This window comes from Mauremys mutica, chromosome 8 (genome assembly GCF_020497125.1).
Source record: "Mauremys mutica isolate MM-2020 ecotype Southern chromosome 8, ASM2049712v1, whole genome shotgun sequence".
NCBI classification, from domain to species: Eukaryota; Metazoa; Chordata; order Testudines; family Geoemydidae; genus Mauremys; species Mauremys mutica.
Genome location: NC_059079.1, coordinates 107,721,931 through 107,739,800, shown reverse-complemented (window position 1 = coordinate 107,739,800; position 17,870 = coordinate 107,721,931). Strand labels below are relative to the sequence as shown.

Genomic DNA, 17,870 nt, shown 5'->3' with positions numbered 1-17,870 from the left:
TATCTGGAACCCAGCTGTGCCCATGTGGGTTCTTCCTGTTGTGATAGTTGTGCGAGGGGCAAAAGCGGTAACAGCTTTGAAGATTATAACCAACAATACCAAAGAAAATGGCTAGCCATGCAGAGGTTTGAGGAAAGGTACAACGTGCTCACAAAAGCCTGCCCCACTCTCGCTGGAGCTGGCAGAGAAATATACAGTGATCCTCCAATGGTATCGTTTTAAACGTAAGAGTAATGGCACATCTTTCCTCACATCAACTCATATAATGTAACGTCCTAGATTGTTTTTAAACTTAAGGGCCTAAAAGGTAAAATCAATGCCTTTCTCACGCTAGCCTTATATTAGGCTGATGTGTTGAGAGGCTGGAGGTGTCCCAATTGATAACAATGACTTACTGAAATACTGTATATAACTGAGAAAACAGTTCACATTACATGCAGTTTAGACAGTCTTCTTCCTCCTGTGATGATAACTTGTCCCTTGAGCCTGGAGAGTGCACTGGAATGGGTAAGAAACTTAAGAACTATACACTAAACTATGGTATTGATATAAATGACCAGATAACAGGGAGGATTCCAAAGGAATTCATCATTTGATTGGTCTTGCACTTAACAAACCAGGGGCTTGATTCTCCTCTGCTTTTACACCAGTGGATCTTCAATGACGTTAATGGCTGATTTATAGCAATGTAAGTGACAGGGTAATAAGGCGCCAACACAGGTTATGATGACAGAAGTAAAAGTGTCTCATAGGTCCAAATTCTGCTGTCAGTTAAATTGCTGCAATTCTACTATCATCGTCAGGGTTGCCTAGTGTAACTGAGAACAGAATCTGGCCCTTCGTGTTAAATGTATTAACATCTGCAAGGGCCAGACTCATACTTGGTGTCAATCACCCTACCTCCATTGACATCAGCTGAAGATTTAGCCTCGTGTTTACTGCACACTTCTAAAATATGGCTTGGTATTACACCCTAATGAAGTGCTTCCATTTCCCACCAATTATTTCACCTTTCAGTACCATTTCTTAATCACATTTCCTCTTGGTTTTGACCTGTTAATCTTTATGAATGTGATGGATTTTAGACTGAGATATTATTTGTGTTCCCATTTATTGAAAATACCTATGCTGCCTAGTGAAACACAGATGAAAAGAATCCTTAATTCATTGAGAATGATTATTTTACAAAATGAATATTGCCACATTAGCTGAACAATGTATTTAAATTGTTCTTTGGCACAATAGGTCTCACTTGGACTATTTAGATAGCTTAGTACTTTACATGGTACAGGAGAATTGTACTAATAAAATCATACTGTAAGCACATTTCATCTCCCATTTGGTATTTTTAGGGGTTCATAATTAACTTTGATTAAAATTACCTCTTCAGACACCAAGGGATTAATTTTCCCTTAACTGTGTTTGCATATTAAAGAAAGAGCAGTTGCCTAGGTTTGGTTGGCTTGTGCTGGATGTTTTTATGCTATAGCAATTGTGGATGAAATTCAGTCCTGTGCAGGGGACCACCAGAAGGCTTATGCAACTGTTAAGTCCCATTTAAGTCCTTGTACTGCCCACTGCATGGATTGGATTTCACGCTGTACGACTTTTTCATACTTTGCTCTTTGCACTGAAGTACCTTAAATTCACGTGTCTTTGCCTAGCAGAAAGTTTTTCTGTTATGCAACATAAAAATGTGTGTGGCATCAACATGGCTAATTAAACTATGGTATTTTGGTGTAGTTTTGTTCTAAGACAAGACCCACTTTGTTCTTAGTATCATCAATGGCTGATAATTAAATTCAACCCAGTATATGAGGAACTCATACTGCAATGCAAGGATGTGGTGAACAGCACTTTTGAGGGGTGAGGCATAGATAGAGGTTGTAGGTTGCCACAAGACATGTTTTTTGGAGGTGATCATGTGTGAAGGGTCCCAAAACAAATTTTGTTTCTATTGGGGAGGGTGGTACGTGTATGCTAAGAAATGGCAACAGCAGTACTTAATTTACGACATCATGATTATGAGACAAACAGTGCCCTACCGAGTCTCTTCCCATTCGGGTTTATCCATTTTCTGTTGCCTCTTTCCCCCCTCATTTCTTCTTCCTCATTCCTACGCTCCTAAGGCTTAGTCTACACTACCAATTTATGTCAGTATAACTACGTCACTCAGGGGTGTGGATTATAACATAGTTATACTGACTTCACCCCGGCATAGACAGCACTGTAGACAGGTATCTCCTGTCGAATAGCTACTGCCTCTCAGAGAGATGAAGTACCTACGCCAATGGGACAGGTTCTCCTGTCAGCATAGATAGTGTCTTCATGAAGCAGTATAGTGGTGCAGGTCCACCAGTAAGTGTAAGTGTAGACAAGCCCTAAGAGTAAATGAATGGCATGTGCCTCCACTGAGACTTCTGAACTTACGATTTCCAGACCACTTTGAATGACCATTTCAGGATATATGCAACTTCAGGCAAAGAAACAAAAACTAAAGGAAAGCGAGGTGATAGCTGTAGCTCTCAAGAAAAGAATCAGTAATAGAGCAAATGTTAATCATTTGGGAATGGTTTAAAGACAACAGCTCCACAGAGAAAGGTGTTTCCTGTAATCAGCTGTGACAGGGTCTACCAACCCCGCACTCGGCCAAAGGGGGCGGACCAATCAGTGTGGGCCCAGGAGGCCACGCCCCGATTCCCCTGCTGCACATGCTCCAGCTGGAAGAGCCAGATAAAAGGAGGCAGCCCAGCTCAGTCGGGGCTGGCTGCGGAGGACGTGTACTACTGGCTCCTCCAGAGAGGCCGGTGACGCTCCAAGCGGTAGAGCCCGTGGACCGGGACTATGCTGTGGGTGACTTGCCGACTGTGCAGACTGACAGGGATGCCAAGTCACTGCCAGCCCAGGAGATCCCTGGGACGCAATTTGTGGTATGGGATGTAGTAGAAGCTGATGCCTAAACTCTCAGCGGGAGGGGCCGGGTTCCCCTACCACACCCTGCTAGCTGTGGCTGCTGTTTGCTCTGAGTCCCAGCCCAGGGGCTCAATGACCACAGACTGATTGTTGTTCTGGCCCACCCAGAACCCCAACTACTACTGCCACCTCCAGCCAGGAGGAGTGGGGGCCACAGACTATTTGTTTGCCCAACTCCGTCGGGGGGCTACAGACTGACCATTGTTCCATCCTACCCAGAAAGCCAGAACTCCAACTGTCGTTGTCAGCCCCAGCCCGGAGAGCCAGGGGCTACTGACTTTGTTCACTTGGCCCCATTTAGCAGAATATGTAGCATTAACAACAATCATCCTTGCGTTAGACAAAGCATTCATCATCTTTGGCATTCTCAACAAAATCAAAACTGATAATGGACCCATCAGGATTTCTGTTGGCTGATGGAGCATAAGCTTTTTTGCAGCATGGGCGAGATTAATCACAACTCATGCAAACAGATAAAAAAATAGCAATGTATCTCAGATGTATCTATGTGTACAGTACAACATCAATTCTTATGACCTTATGGATCTGCCGCACATGAAATGACAAATGCCACACCCATGTGTCTGATGTTTCAGAGGGATGCTATGAAACAATTTCTCTCCATCTAAGCCATCCCAGGCCAAAGACATCGTAAGATGAGAGTAAAAGATGACCAAGCAGAAGCTAATGTTGATCAGCAAAGAACAGCTATATTGTCTATCTCTGGAAAGGTGATCAACCACTTGTAAAGCAGCCAGTGACTAATAAGTGGAAAAACCCTGTATGAACCAAGACTTTTCAGCAATAAGAAGGCGGCAGAAAGTCTGTTGAAAATGATGCTTATGTAATCATCTGGAACATATCATTCTGAGAGACAGACAGACACTAATAAAGATAGCTTGGGGGATGGGTAGGGAAAAAGAAGGAAAGAGGGAGTGAGGGAGACTGACATTATGGGGTGTTGTCTATTTTAAGGAGAGAAATTGTTTTGTATTTGAAGCAGAGGAGAAAGAAACACAGATGGTCTGACTCCCCAGTGGTGACAAGAGCAGGTGGTCTCCTCTCTTTTTGGTAATGACAGTAGCTGTCACATTATTTTGAAGTCTCCTACAGGAAAAGTAGTGAAATTGATATAAAATCAAAAATAGCAAATTGATGTACTAGACAGTGAGTTTTAGTCATTTGGTCTGTGAAGAGTAAACAAAGCACATGGCACCTGGATGCAAGAAGATAGGCCAACAACAGAATCATAGATTCCAAGGCCAGAAGGAACCATTGTGATAATCTAGTCTGACCTCCTGTAGAACACAGACCAGAGAACTGCCCCAAAATAATTCCTTGAGCCGAGCTTTTAGAAAAACACCCAGTCTTGATTTGAAAATGGTGAGTGATGGAGAATCCACCAGAACCCTTGGAAAGTTGTTCCAATGGCTAATTACTCTCACCGTTAAATATTTGTGCCATATTTCCAGCCTAAATTTGTCTAGTTTCATTTTCCTGCCATTTACTCGTGTTATGCCTTTCTCTGCTAGATTGAAGAGCCTGTATTAAATATTTGTTCGTCATACAGGTACCTACACACTGTAACAAAGTCACCCCTCAGTCTTCTCTTTGTTAAGCTAAAGAGACTGAGCTCCTTGAGCCTATCTCTAGAAGGTAGTTGTAGAAGAAAGAGAGCCTGAGACATAAGGCCTTGTATCAGAGGCCTGGTGTGAGGCCTGAGGCCTGAACTAAAGTAGTGGGCAAAGCTTTGCTGATATAAAGCAAAGTCAGGTTGTGAGCAAGAGGCAGGCCCTGCTCACAGAATCTGACACGAACAAGGCTGACATTGCAGAAACGCACATTCCTAAGTAGTGTTAGTCACAAGAATACACACGCAAACGCATTCCAGAAGGGTGGTACCAGAACACCTCGATACCAACCTATCCCAGAAAGAGACTAGGAACATGCTGACCCATCCTAAAGATAGGATCAGGATGACAGCATGATGGATAGTGAAGGAAACAAAGGGAAGGAAACAAAGACATTCTTTGGCATCCATGGTGATCTAGGTGGGCATAACTACTACTTCCAACATCACGACGGAGAGAGTTAACAATAGACACCAATCCCACATTGGTGCTATGCCACCAAATGAAACCAGGCTGCAGCTGTTCTAACACTGCTTCCTCAGTAACCTTTCCTGAGAAAGGAAGGTTAGAGACCAAAGATTAAGTGACAAGGTTGTTTCTATCTCTAGAGACTTTCTTCCTGAGCAGGGGTTCATTATCAGTTGGCTGACTTTGTACGCTCTTGGTGGAGACATTAACCATACCTAGTCAATAACAGACCTAGAGGTTTTCTGCAGTTATGACAAAGGGCGGGGATCGAGCTGACAAGTGGAGCAAAGCTCTCCCAGTGCACCTAAAACCTCAGTGACTGAAACAGAATGAAATCCAGACTGTGAAGTGGTGTTTGTTGCCTTCTGCATTCTCAGTGTTGGCCAAGTACCCCTTTCCAGCTGCACCCCCATATTCATCAAAAGAACCAAATACTGTTGGAAGAGTTCGTTTGTTCCAAAAACCAGCCCACAGACCCAAATCTCTCCCTTCCAGAGGCTGCTCATCCAGACTGAACCTGCACACCAAGCCTGGAGGTTTGCCCATTGTTAGCGTACGTAGGAAGGATGGTCCAGTGGGTAGGACACTAGCCTAGAACTTGGGAGACCTTTGTTCAAGTCCTTTCTCTGCCACTGACTACCTGTGTGACCTAGGGCAAGTCACTTGGTGCCTTAGTTCCCTATCTGTGAAGTGGGGATAATTGCCTTGCTTTTCAGGGGTGTGGTGAGAATAAATACATTTAAGATTGTGAGGTGCTCTGAGATGTACTGAAGAAAAGTGCTACATAAGAGTTAGGATTTATCGTGATGAAATACATAAAGTCCTGCATTCAAGTGAGGGCAAAGCTGATTCTCTAGAGCAGGGGTTCTCAAACTGGGGGTTGGGAGCTGTCAGCCTCCACCCCGAACCCCGCTTTGCCTCCAGCATTTATAATGGTGTTAAATATATTTAAAAAGTGTTTTTAATTGGAAAGGGGGGGGTGTCACACTCAGAGACTTGCTATGTGAAAGGGGTCATCAGTAAAAAAGTTTGAGAGCCACTGCCTAGAGCAGTGCTATTTATTCCCCATAAATGTTGCTTTCTGTGGGTGGTATTTCTGTGCATGTCCGGGATAGTGGCATGCGTGTGCAGTTGTCGCAGTTACCAGGTCAGAGAAGCGGTTCGCATCTCTATAAGGGAGAAAATTCTACTAGTGCATCATCCTTTGCCTGCAGTCACTCTCCCTGATTGAATGTGGCCTTCAGTACCTTTAGTTGCTACAACCAAGGAAATATTTCTATTTTCCTTTTTAAAGCGTGGCTAAGCAGAGGGTGTTACAGAGGAGAAAGGAAGCTCTCGTGACCCATGTTTTCTTTTGACTCAGTCAGAGATTTGCTTTACAGTGGCCTTTCATCTATTCCATGGCATTCACTCTGTGATGTTAGCGCCTGTAACCTCAGCTCAGGGCAGTCCAAAGGGAATTCCTTGACTGCTTGTGCAGGGCTAGAAATGCCGCCACTCAGGATGCAGAATTCCAACAAGGTGCCACTGAGTTATGTTTAAACCATATTCCAAAGTTTACCTTAGTTCCTTGAAGGGGTCTGCCCTGACACTGGGAGTTTCTATAGATTTAGGGAACACTGTGCCTTCTGCTCCTGAAATAACAAAACAGAACACAAGTTGTAGATGTTACAAACTGTAAGCAGGGGACTGACTCTCAAATCACACTTGGCACAATTTACAGGTTATCTGACCCCCCTGCATGCCCCCACTCCATCCTCACAAGTAGCTGGGTTCAGAATGCTGAGCTGAATTTTCAAAACTGGCTGGCTTGTTTGCCCCCAGAACCCGGATGCACTCTGCACAATGCAATCGCTTCTGTTCTGAGGATGGAAAGATTCAGACAGCCAGTTTGGAAAATTTGATCCTTCATTATGCATAAATGTCTCTAGTACAGATGCACACTTCATTAGCTAATACAGATGCATATCACGAAATGATTTATGTTTTCTTGCTGCGAGGGACTTAAAGGAGAGAACAAAATCCTGGGTTAATCCAAAAGGTTCGCAGTGACTTGCATGCTGAATAGGGAGGTGGTGCTGTCCAGTGAATAAGCTACAGGAGAAGAAGGCAGGAGACCTGGGATCTAGTTCTAGTTCTGCCACTGATTTTGTTGTGTGACCTTACACAAGTCATCTGATCTCTCTCTGTTTCACATTCCCATCTGTACAATGGGGATGATAATGGTTTACTTACCTTTTTCAGATCCCCAGATGCCCAGTACCAACTATGAGTCATAGATTTACAAATATTAAGGCCAGAAAAGACCATAAAGATAAATTAACATGACCTCCTGTATAATATAGACCATATAATTCCATCCAGTAATCTCTGCATCAAGTCGATATTTTGTGGTTGAACTATACTATAGCATATCTTTTAGGAAGATATAGAATCTTGATTTAAGTACTTAATGATGCAGAAATACCTTCACTGTTAAAAATCTGCACTTTATTTTAAGTCTGCCTTTATCTAGCTTCCATTTCCATGTTATGTCTTTGTTTGCTAGATTAAAAGCCCTCTACAATCAGAAATCTTCTCCCTTTGTAGGTACTTACAGAGTGGGATCAAGTCACCTCTTAATCTTCTCTTTGGTAAGCTAAACAGACTGAGTTTACTAACTCTTTCACTGAGGTCAGTTTACCAGACCTCAAATCATTCATGCTCTTTTCTGAGCCCTCTCCAGTTTCCAACATCCTTCTGAAGTGAAAACACCAGAACTAGACATGGTTTTCAGTAATGGTGTCACCAATGCTTTATAGAGGTAAAGCTTATATATCCAAGAATCACATTGGCCCATTTACCCACAGCATCATATTGGGAGCTTATGTGTAGCTGATTATCAATCATGGTCTTTAAAGCCCTGATTTGTAAAGGTATTTAGGCATTGTGGGATTTTAAAAAGTGATGTAGCACTTACAAGCCAAAATCCACAAGTGCCTAAATCCCTTAGGAAAATGAGATTTAGGCTCTTAAATCAGTTAGGTGTTGGAAGGCCGAGCACTGCAATGCCTAAAAGCCTTTAAAAATCTGGGCCTAAGTCCTTTTCAGAGTCACTGCTTTCCAATATACAATCCCCTATCCTGTAAGTGTGACCTACATTCTTTGTTTCTAGATCCATGTCCTTGTATTTGACTGTATTAACACACATGTCCAAACGAATTCAGCTTAGCAAAAAATCCAGAGAACGTTGCGTAACTATCCTGTATACCTATCACTATTCATCACCAGTTTTAATGGCATCTTGCAAACATTACCAGCAATGATTTCATATTTTCTTCCAGATGAATGATAAAAAAAGATATTGAATGGCATTGTGCCATGAACAGATTCCTAGGGGCCATGACTAGAAACCAATCCTTTTCCAATTACTTTGTGAGATCGATCAGTTAGCTGGTTTTTAATTCATGCAATACATGCTACATACTGTGTTCCCCATGAGCTCCAGGTGCACCAACTTTGGGGCAGGAGGGAAGGGGGGAAGGCACCCTGTTCTTCAAGAACTTGTGAGAGTATCTGTCTTCTTATAAGGGGGTTTCTCTCTACTCTCTTCTTACTTCCCCTTGGTTGAGTCCTTGGGCCAGCTGGAAGATTCTGTAAGTGTTGTAGGAGCACTGGCTGGAGGCTCCGGTTGACCTGTTAGTGAGTGGGAGAGCCATGGATAGCTCCACCAGATGTCTGCAGAGTCTGAACTCCTGGGACTGCCTAGTGTGAGTGGGAAAGGAGCAGCAGGTTTCACATGCTGATGGTATGTGTGATTCCCCAAGGACAGTGGAGGAAGCTCTAGTGTGGACTGCTTACCGGGGAGACCTGGGGACAGACAAGACAAGGCTTGAAGTCTGGGATCTTGGGCGTGACTATTCTGAATGCTGGAGCAATAAAAGGCAGGTGGGAGCATTCTCTGCTAACTAGATATAAAACTACTAATTATCTAAAAGAGTCGTATGAGAATAAAAACTATTTGCAATAGTCACAAGTTAAAGATTGAGCAACCTAGAAGGCTACAGATCCAGGAGTGGTCTGTGCCAGGGGTAGAAAGGACCTGAAGGGGCGGTCAGTCACAGCACCAGGAGGGCACAGGTGGGGACCAACAGACACTGCTGCTGAAGAAGTGCATGTGCACCCGCAATTAATACTACAGGGACCAGCACGCAAAGAAACACCTCAAGGTTAGTATCCCCTGCTTTCTCCCCAGAAAAAACAACAACATGATGCTCCTTGCATTGAAACCAGCTTATAGTGGGAAAACTCCACTGGCTTCAACAGAGTTACATTTGGTTTACACCAGTATCTCTCACTCACTATGTTAAGGAAAAGTGAGAATTAAAACAAGTTTTCTATTATTAATACTACAAAACCAGACTCCTGCTTTTTAAAACACTGTAAATTCAGAGATGATAACGAGTAGTCTAAAGTTTGAAGCATTGAGAATTAAAATTGATCTTTATTGCTAGAAGTTGTCAAAAGTATCTGTAACTTGTGAACCCTGAAGGTTGCTATTATCTGATTTGTCCTCTCCAAACTGTTTCCAACTAATGTACGTTTCAGTTTATCCTACATAATGGTACAAGTTATTAAGTTTGCAATGAAACTTAGCAAAAACAGATGCCTGCACATAACTGAATAATAAAATGAAGATTTTTGGGGTGGGAGAGAGAGTGGGTATATTTGGGGGCTTGACAGTGGTGCACATAAATATTCTTGGTCATTTTCCACTTGTATTATTGTGTTTATGCTCACACTGTGACTGTTGTTTACAGTTATTTTCATTAGTTTGGGTTTTTTTTAATAATAAGTAAGCTACACTAGTCAAAGTCATGAAGACCTGTCAATGGCCAGTGATGACTTGGGCCTGGCGGCTAAATTGTGGACTTTTATAATGGCCTGGAGTTTACCAGGGATTTGTTATTTAATTTGGGAGGGGGAAGCAGTTTTTGAAAAACAACCAGTGAAGTTTCTAATCCAAGGAGATTTTGGAAAGGCTCAAATTAAGAACATCTATCATACTTGAGCCAGAAAACCAGCCATCTCCTTGTCTTCCTTCTCTGATATTCATTGCTGTGATACCTTAAGCCCCACTTTTCCTCAATAGTGATACAGACACTTATACAGTGGGAACTGGAATGTGCAAATCAACCCATGTCACACAGGCCACTGGCCTGGTCTCACACCGTTACAAATTGGGGTTAATTCCTGACCCGAGCGAGTTGGGAACAGATGACTCACACTAAATGTGGAAAATCCTGTATCTCATAACCAGTCCCATAAGACGTGCACTCTTCCTAGAACTCTGGCAGTGCCTGCTACTCCTGACTGGGCCACGGACAGGCTATGCTGGAAAGTGAGTAACCTGTGAACAGAGATGGCCCAGAACAACTGGGCAAAAGGTGGGTAGTATTCAGAAGTTTATGCCCAGCCACAACCAGTTTGTTTCCCTTTCCTTCTGTTCCTTAACAATCTCAGTTATGGTTACAAATTGAAAAGAACAAAACAAAACAAAACACTTATTGCACATACTTCTATTCCATACATTTTGTGCCTTCCTATTGTGAGAGTATCATTCTCCATTACTCCCTCCTGAAAGGTGTCCTAATAACACTGCAACTTTCGATACATTTAACCACCAGGACTCCTCCTTGTTTTTGCTGATACATTTAACCAGACTGGGATTCCTGTAAAACTCTGGCCTGTTAGCTACTTTGGAATTCTGTTGCTAGAATTCAAGAACACCATTGCAAACCTTTCAGTTCTTGTTTTCATTTTGCTTAAGTTGAGGAAAGCAGATTTTTGGCAAATGTACAATCTGAAAATTTTCACATGCATCCATCACCTCTCTCCCCACTTAGAGGTATCTCAGTCTCCCTCCACTTTTATTGAATGAAAAGCAAAAGCAAAGTTAAGTGAAATTTACTACTAAATTGTTTTTGTCTCCTGGCTGATGTTATTAAAACAGTTCATATCTACTGTGAAAGATTTATAATATCAAATGCTGTTTCATTTTAAAGTATTGGAAGTATTTTTTCACCTTATAAGACTATTTAACATAGCACATCCTCATTTGTCTACAAACAGCCAGATACAGTTAAGCAGACAAAAATCATATAATTTGTATCTGCACATACTGTACGTCCCTAGATAATAAATTATTGTATTATTATTATTTCAGAAAGACTTCTATTAAAATCCATGCCTACCAATTCTTTCTTTCGACACTGTGTAATTTACCAGCGATAAATGTTCATAAACAGTTTGAGTGAAAAATCTATAAACCCATTTCAGCTTTATTTTAAATTCCATTTAATATCTCTCAAAAATGATTTCATCAATGTGTTTCCATTAGCTGGTTCTCTGTCCAATAACTTAATTCCACACAATCAATCAGGTGCTTATACAGCATGTGACAGGATCTATCTAAAGTGTTTTGAATGACCGTGAAGATCCACTCAAGAGTTATTTTTTTCTCTGAACTGGCATAAGTTGGTGGAGTAAAACCTGGCAAAATATTTTGCATATGCTGAGCTACTGCATTAGCAAGAAGCAAGACTTTGATGTTAAGGGAATGATTGCTGTTCAATTTCAGGTATTTTTTTCTTCCATTTGAGACTGTATTCCAGGGGTCGGCAACCTATGGCACGGGTGCCGAAGGCAGCACATGAGCTGATTTTTGGTGGCACTCACACTGCCTGGGTCCTGGCCACCGGTCCGGGGGTCTCTGCATTTTACTTTAATTTTAAATGAAGCTTCTTAAACATTTTAAAAACCTTATTTACTTTACATACAACAATAGTTTAGTTATATATTATAGACTTATAGAAAGAGACCTTCTAAAAACATTAAACTGTATGACTGGCACGCGAGACCTTAAATTAGAGTGAACAAATGAAGACTCGGCACAGCACTTCTGAAAGGTTGCCGACCCCTGCTGTATTCTATGGGGTGACTGATCTTATTCCCACACTGTATCAAGGGCCAACTTCCTGATACCAGCTCTGTTGGCTGGCTACCTTGTTACATCTGTTGCTCCACTGGTTTTCTCTCTACCCTTCACTCCACCACAGAAAAAACAAGCTGGGGTGAGAATAATCTCAACAGCATACTTTAAAGAGGCAGCTGCTTGAGTTTAAATCGGGCTTCCAGATCCCATCAATCTCATTCAAGAATTGAGTGCCACTGTCAGTTTCTATCCTTTCTGAATAGCTTCATCTGTTGCAGGTGGAATCAAAGAGTGGGCCCTTTATCCCACCGATGGAGGTAGGCGGTGGACCCAGAATTTGCTCTTACACTTCAGAAGTGGAAGCAGCAAACGACCCAACATGCTGAGGCTCTGGCAGTTAACCTGCCCACTATGACATGAATCCTGGCTTCTGCACACAATGGGGCTGCTTCTTTTTTGTTCAGCACCATGCTGTGTGACATCTTATATTGTAGACTATAAAAGAAGGCTCTATCCCTGATCTTTCATTTCAGAGTTGGCCGTTGGCACCTTTATCGGGTGAGAGTCAATGCTCATGCATTTCTTCCTCCATACAAAAATGGTGAAACCAGATTTCCACCTTTATTAATTTGCATGTGCAGAGATGCACAATTGAAGATGTTGCACTGGTAGGCAACTGGTGGATTATTCTGCTGACAGTGCTTACTGGCAATCAGCTCATCAGCAGACAGGCCAAGATTTTCAAAACTGAATGACTAAAGTTGGACCTCTACATCTACACTTGGGCCTGTACACACTAGCGCTTACATTGGTGTAACTTATGTTGCTCAGTGGTTTGAAAAAGGCACCCCCCTGAGTGACATAAGTTACACTGACCTAAGTGCCAGTGTGGACAGCGTTAGGTCAGTGGGAGAGCATCTGCTGCTGACATAGCTACTGCCTCTCACAGGTGGATTCATCATGCCGACGGGAGAGCTCTCTCCCGTCAGCATAGAGTGTCTGCAGTAGCCGTGCTGCAGCTGCACTGCTTCGGTGATTCTAGTGTAGACTAGCCCTTAGACATCTTAAAAAGTAGCCAGTGGGAGCAGCAGGGTGCTCAGCACTTTTGAAGATGAGACCAGTTATTTGCAGTGAGGCTAAATACAGAGTTAAGAGCCTAACTTTAGGCCAGTTTTGAAAATCTTGGCTATGAGAACTCAAAGTTGTGACTACAGTTCAATTGGTAGGGGCAAACTGCACGTGTACAAAGAGGAACAAGGTCACAGCCCAGATTAAAATAACCAGGGTGCATTTCCAAGTTATTTTCCACCCTTTTCTTTTTCGTGGTCAACATTTCTTTCTTGTTCCATTTGCTCTTCTATTAATAACTCTAAATCCATGGAGCTCTTTTAGTATTGTACATCTCTGCTTTACAATAAAATAGGAGTCAAATTGTTCTATGAAGAGATTCTTAATTACTTTAAGCTTGTTTGAACTTCTCTTTAAAAAACTCCCTGTAGTTTCATGTAATCTGAAATTATTTTTTTTCAGATAGTCAGAGGAAAACGTGCACTCTGGTGATTTCCAAAAAGCTTCTGTGGTCACTATGATCGATCAGGGTGCATTCAGCAACTCACTCATTAAAATACCATGTAACTAGGTTCTCCTCTGTGGGTCCCAGCAGGTCAATATGGGAGACTCTTTAGAAAGTTAGCAGCAGTGCCAACAGATCCAAGGGAAGTAAATCCAATACAATATAGTCAGTAATGATCTGTGCCTGCTTCTTTTAATTCAGAGCTACTTTAAAAGCCTTATTTATGCTTAATCTATGTTCTAAAATGGGTGAACACAGTAATAGTGATTGCTCTCCGTGTAATCCCATCAAATCTGAAATCAATAGAAGTTCCATTCTGTGGCTCACCAATATAAAATGGTTAGGTTCAGCCAAGGTAGTGGAAAAAAGTCATAAATCTTCCTTTCTTTCCTTTGCAGACTAGCCATTGTTTTGGCATAACCAATATTGCTTCAACTCTGCTTTGTTCCCTTTGCTTTGTCACCATCTTTTTAAGACTTGTATAAGAAAATTATGAGTACTCTTGACAATTGTGTTTATTTTTAATAAAAACATAAAATGAAATATTTTGAAAGGCCACAAAATCATTAAACAAGCCAAAATTCAGGATGATTACCTTGGTACCAAACAATTATTATCTGTATTAATTCTCTTTAAAGGGAAAAATGCCATAAATCTCATGGGCCTGATTATACAGAATTTTTTTACAAATCAGACAAATCAATTTTCTTATCTGGCACCAATAAAATGGATAGTGCAAATAAAACAATGCAATTTACATAGCAGTAAGTTATCTGAGACTGCCCTTTCTATGGGAAAGTCTCTTGGGGCCATAGATTTTGTTTTAACATACTGGCTTAAGGCAGCTGTTTTCTTGCTGTTGTCAGCTCCAGCCTTAGGGGTGAAGGACAAAGATGGCCACTGAGGGACAAAAACATTGAATATATTTCTTACTACTTCTGTTCAAACTACTTAGGCCCAAAATCCTTAGCCATGGCCAGATTGTGCCTCCATGGGAAAACCTATGGGAAGGAGAGAAAGGGGAGATCGCTGTGAGCCATTCCAGCCGTTGTACTGGAAGGCAGGATCCGCTTCCTCACCACTTTCCCAATCACAAAGCCAGTGATGCCCTGAGGTCCCCACTGATGTCAGGGTATCAGCAGCAGGAGGCCAGGGGATCTGTGCTCTCAGCAGGCCCACGCAGTGCACCGTCTCAGGACTTCTGCAGCCCCTAGGGCACACCGTTAAAGGAGGATCCTCACTGCAGAAAGGGGTGCCAATGATATGAAAGCTGGCCTGACTATATTACCTTTGCGCTGTGAGCTCCACGGGGTAGAGGGGAGAAGATGTACCTTCTTCCTGCAGTCCACCCACTCCTGTGAAGAGTCCCTGTAGCATCAAGGAACGCTGCTGCAAAAATGGCTGAGGGGCCTCTCCATGCATGGATCTCACGGCATGACTGGACCCTCGGTTTGTATTCAGTGCTGACTCAGGCAACATTTCTGAGTGTCACTTGGAGTTTGTCTGAGCAAACATCAAGACTTCAGGATTTGGTCCTTAATCTGTTTTTACAGGCGCATGGCACATATGGAGGAGTTAAGTTTTAGCACATCTAGGTACTGTTTGAGTATGGTTAGCTGAGTAACGGAATATCCAAGGATCTCAACTTTGTTGACTCTGCAAGTGAGGGAATGGGGAGGCCAGTTACCTAGTTTACCCCTTTAAGAAACACAGTGAGACACTGAAAGGCTTGAACACATGTGAACATGGACCATTATCATTGTGTGGTGTGTGTATTTCTTCAGTTTCAACAGCCTTGCTGAATAGTTAGACGCCTCCTATGAACCATAAGAGGAACAATAGAACTGAAAAGAACAGTTGTAAAAACTGAGAGAAGACTTCAGCTTATCCTGACCTCAGGTTATTTCCAGCTTGGGTAGACTTGGGCTCCTTCGAAACTTCTCTGCAGTTCAACAATAGCAATGTTGTCACTGAGTTCTTTTGAAGCTATTCTTGGTGTTCTTGTCTAAAGTGCCAATGTCAGAGAGAAACTAAGGAGTGTGGAGGAATATTCAGTGCAAATTTTATCAAGGAGAATGTTCTTCTGTCTTGGAACAGATTATATTATAAAGGATAAGGGAACTAAAGGAATGTAATATGCATCTGCAATGCTTTTAATCTTGATTTCAGTGTTTGGTAAATATACAGTAAGTTTCTTTATTAATCCCTATGACCTTTAATCAATATTAATCTAATGCCGGTTGAACCTTTTATTTATTTGAACACAGTTAAGGTAACATATTTCAGCCTGGACAGTAAACCTGTATATGTATTACCTAAATGTTACCCTTTTTGTCTGGAATGTAGTACAATGTGAAAGCAAATACAAGAGAAACTTTAGCATTCTCCCCTCGGACATTATTTTGTCCTATAAATAGTTATGAGGCCAACTCCCTGATAAAATGCACTGAAAATAGTCTCCTGTGATTTAATATATATATATTCAAAGCAGATGAAGAAGTATTTCTTCAAGAACAAAAAGACAGCTTAAGCTATTCATCACTGATCATTTGAATTTCCTGCCTAATAAAACTAGATACAGTCTAAGTTTGGAAAACAAAAAACTAGTTTATTTCAATGTGTTGTCTCTTACTGATTCTAGATTTACTGATTTTTCACACCTGACTTTTGCTTTGATACAAATGTCTTCAAGGATTTATGATGTTGAGAATATTAAAGCATTTATTCAATAATTTTAAATGAATGGACCTGAGCATAGAGTATACATAATTTTAGTTGATTGAAACATTGTAGTTAGATCAATGTATATAGAAAGATTTATTTTCCTTGTCATCAATAAAGTTTACAAACTCTACTTGATTCCTGTGAACCTGTTCCTACCACTTCTTCTCTAGCACTGGCAACCCTAGTGCGCACACGTTTAGCTGATTTTCACGTGAAAATGTGGAAAGCGGAAAGCTGTCCCATTCAAGTCAATGGAAGCTTTGCAATTGATTTCGGTGAGCATAGGATCAAGCCCCCAGAGATGGGCAAAGGGAACATAGGAATAGCCTTTATAATGAACAACAGAGTAGATATTATGGGCCAGATCTGCAGCTGATGTAAGTGAACTATGATAATTTATACCACTTGGGGATGTGGCCCATTTTATCTATGAAAGAGCAGAGCAATATTCGGTTTGTTAGTTCCTAACTTGTCACAGCGTATCGCTCATAGAATATCAGGGTTGGGAGGGACCTCAGGAGGTATCTAGTCCAACCCCCTGCTCAAAGCAGGACCAATCCCCACCTAAATCATCCCAGCCAGGGCTTTGTCAAGCCTGACCTTAAAAACCTCTAAGGAAGGAGATTCCACCACCTCACTAGGGAACCCATTCCACTGCTTCACCACCCTCCTAGTGAAAAAGTTTTTCCTAATATCCAACCTAAACCTCCCCCACTGCAACTTGGGACCATTACTCCTTGTTCTGTCATCTGCCACCACTGAGAACAGCCTAGCTTCATCCTCTTTGGAACCCCTCTTCATATAGTTGAAGCTTCTATCAAATCCCTCATCATTCTTCTCTTCTGCAGACTAAACAATCCCAGTTCCCTCAGCCTGTATTCATAAGTCATGTGCTCCAGCCCCCTAATCATTTTTGTTGCCTTCCGCTGGACTCTTTCCAATTTTTCCACATCCTTCTTGTAGTGTGGGGCCCAAAACTGGACACAGTACTCCAGATGAGGCCTCACCAATGTCGAACAGAGGGGAATGATCACGTCCCTCGATCTGCTAGCAATGTCTTGGTGTTTGCCTCTACAGAACAAATCTAAATAATGCAAGTGATTCAAGTAACTAGATTGTTTCTATACAATAGTGGAAGCAGAAAAGAGACACTAAAATATACATAGCATTACCGCCTATGGTGTCCAGGGAGATTCACTAAACGTATCATTACAAGAAGTCTTAAGTCACAAAAGCACTTGCTGTAACACAAAGGACAGACACTGAGCTGCTGTATTTCAGTGTTACAATGTGACAGGAGTCAGACACTGTATCTTTAATACCTATATGACAGGTGGATGTCCACTCGGGAATAATGACACATCTGCAGGACACAAGCTTGAGAAGTTGCGTTGTGTGAATTTGCGTGGGAGGGAAGAAGTAGGCTATGGTAACACTGAAAGAAAAAGGACCTAGAACTACTGTTCCCGTCTGGAAGCTATGTCCTGACATTCTGGCAGCTGAAGTTCTGACTGTTCCCTGCTGGATA

At 41.9% G+C, this 17,870-nt stretch overlaps 1 protein-coding gene across 20 annotated transcripts in view; it reads right to left on the bottom strand.

The window, feature by feature from the left end:
* The window catches only part of SGCD (sarcoglycan delta), a 477,745-nt gene that overhangs the window by 40,335 nt on the left and 419,540 nt on the right, over positions 1–17,870 (bottom strand). For all 20 annotated transcript variants that reach the window (XM_045026061.1, XM_045026053.1, XM_045026056.1 and 17 more), the window contains one exon: positions 6,634–6,706. In XM_045026061.1, the coding sequence (XP_044881996.1) occupies positions 6,634–6,706 (73 nt within the window). The remainder of the gene's footprint in view (positions 1–6,633; positions 6,707–17,870) is intronic.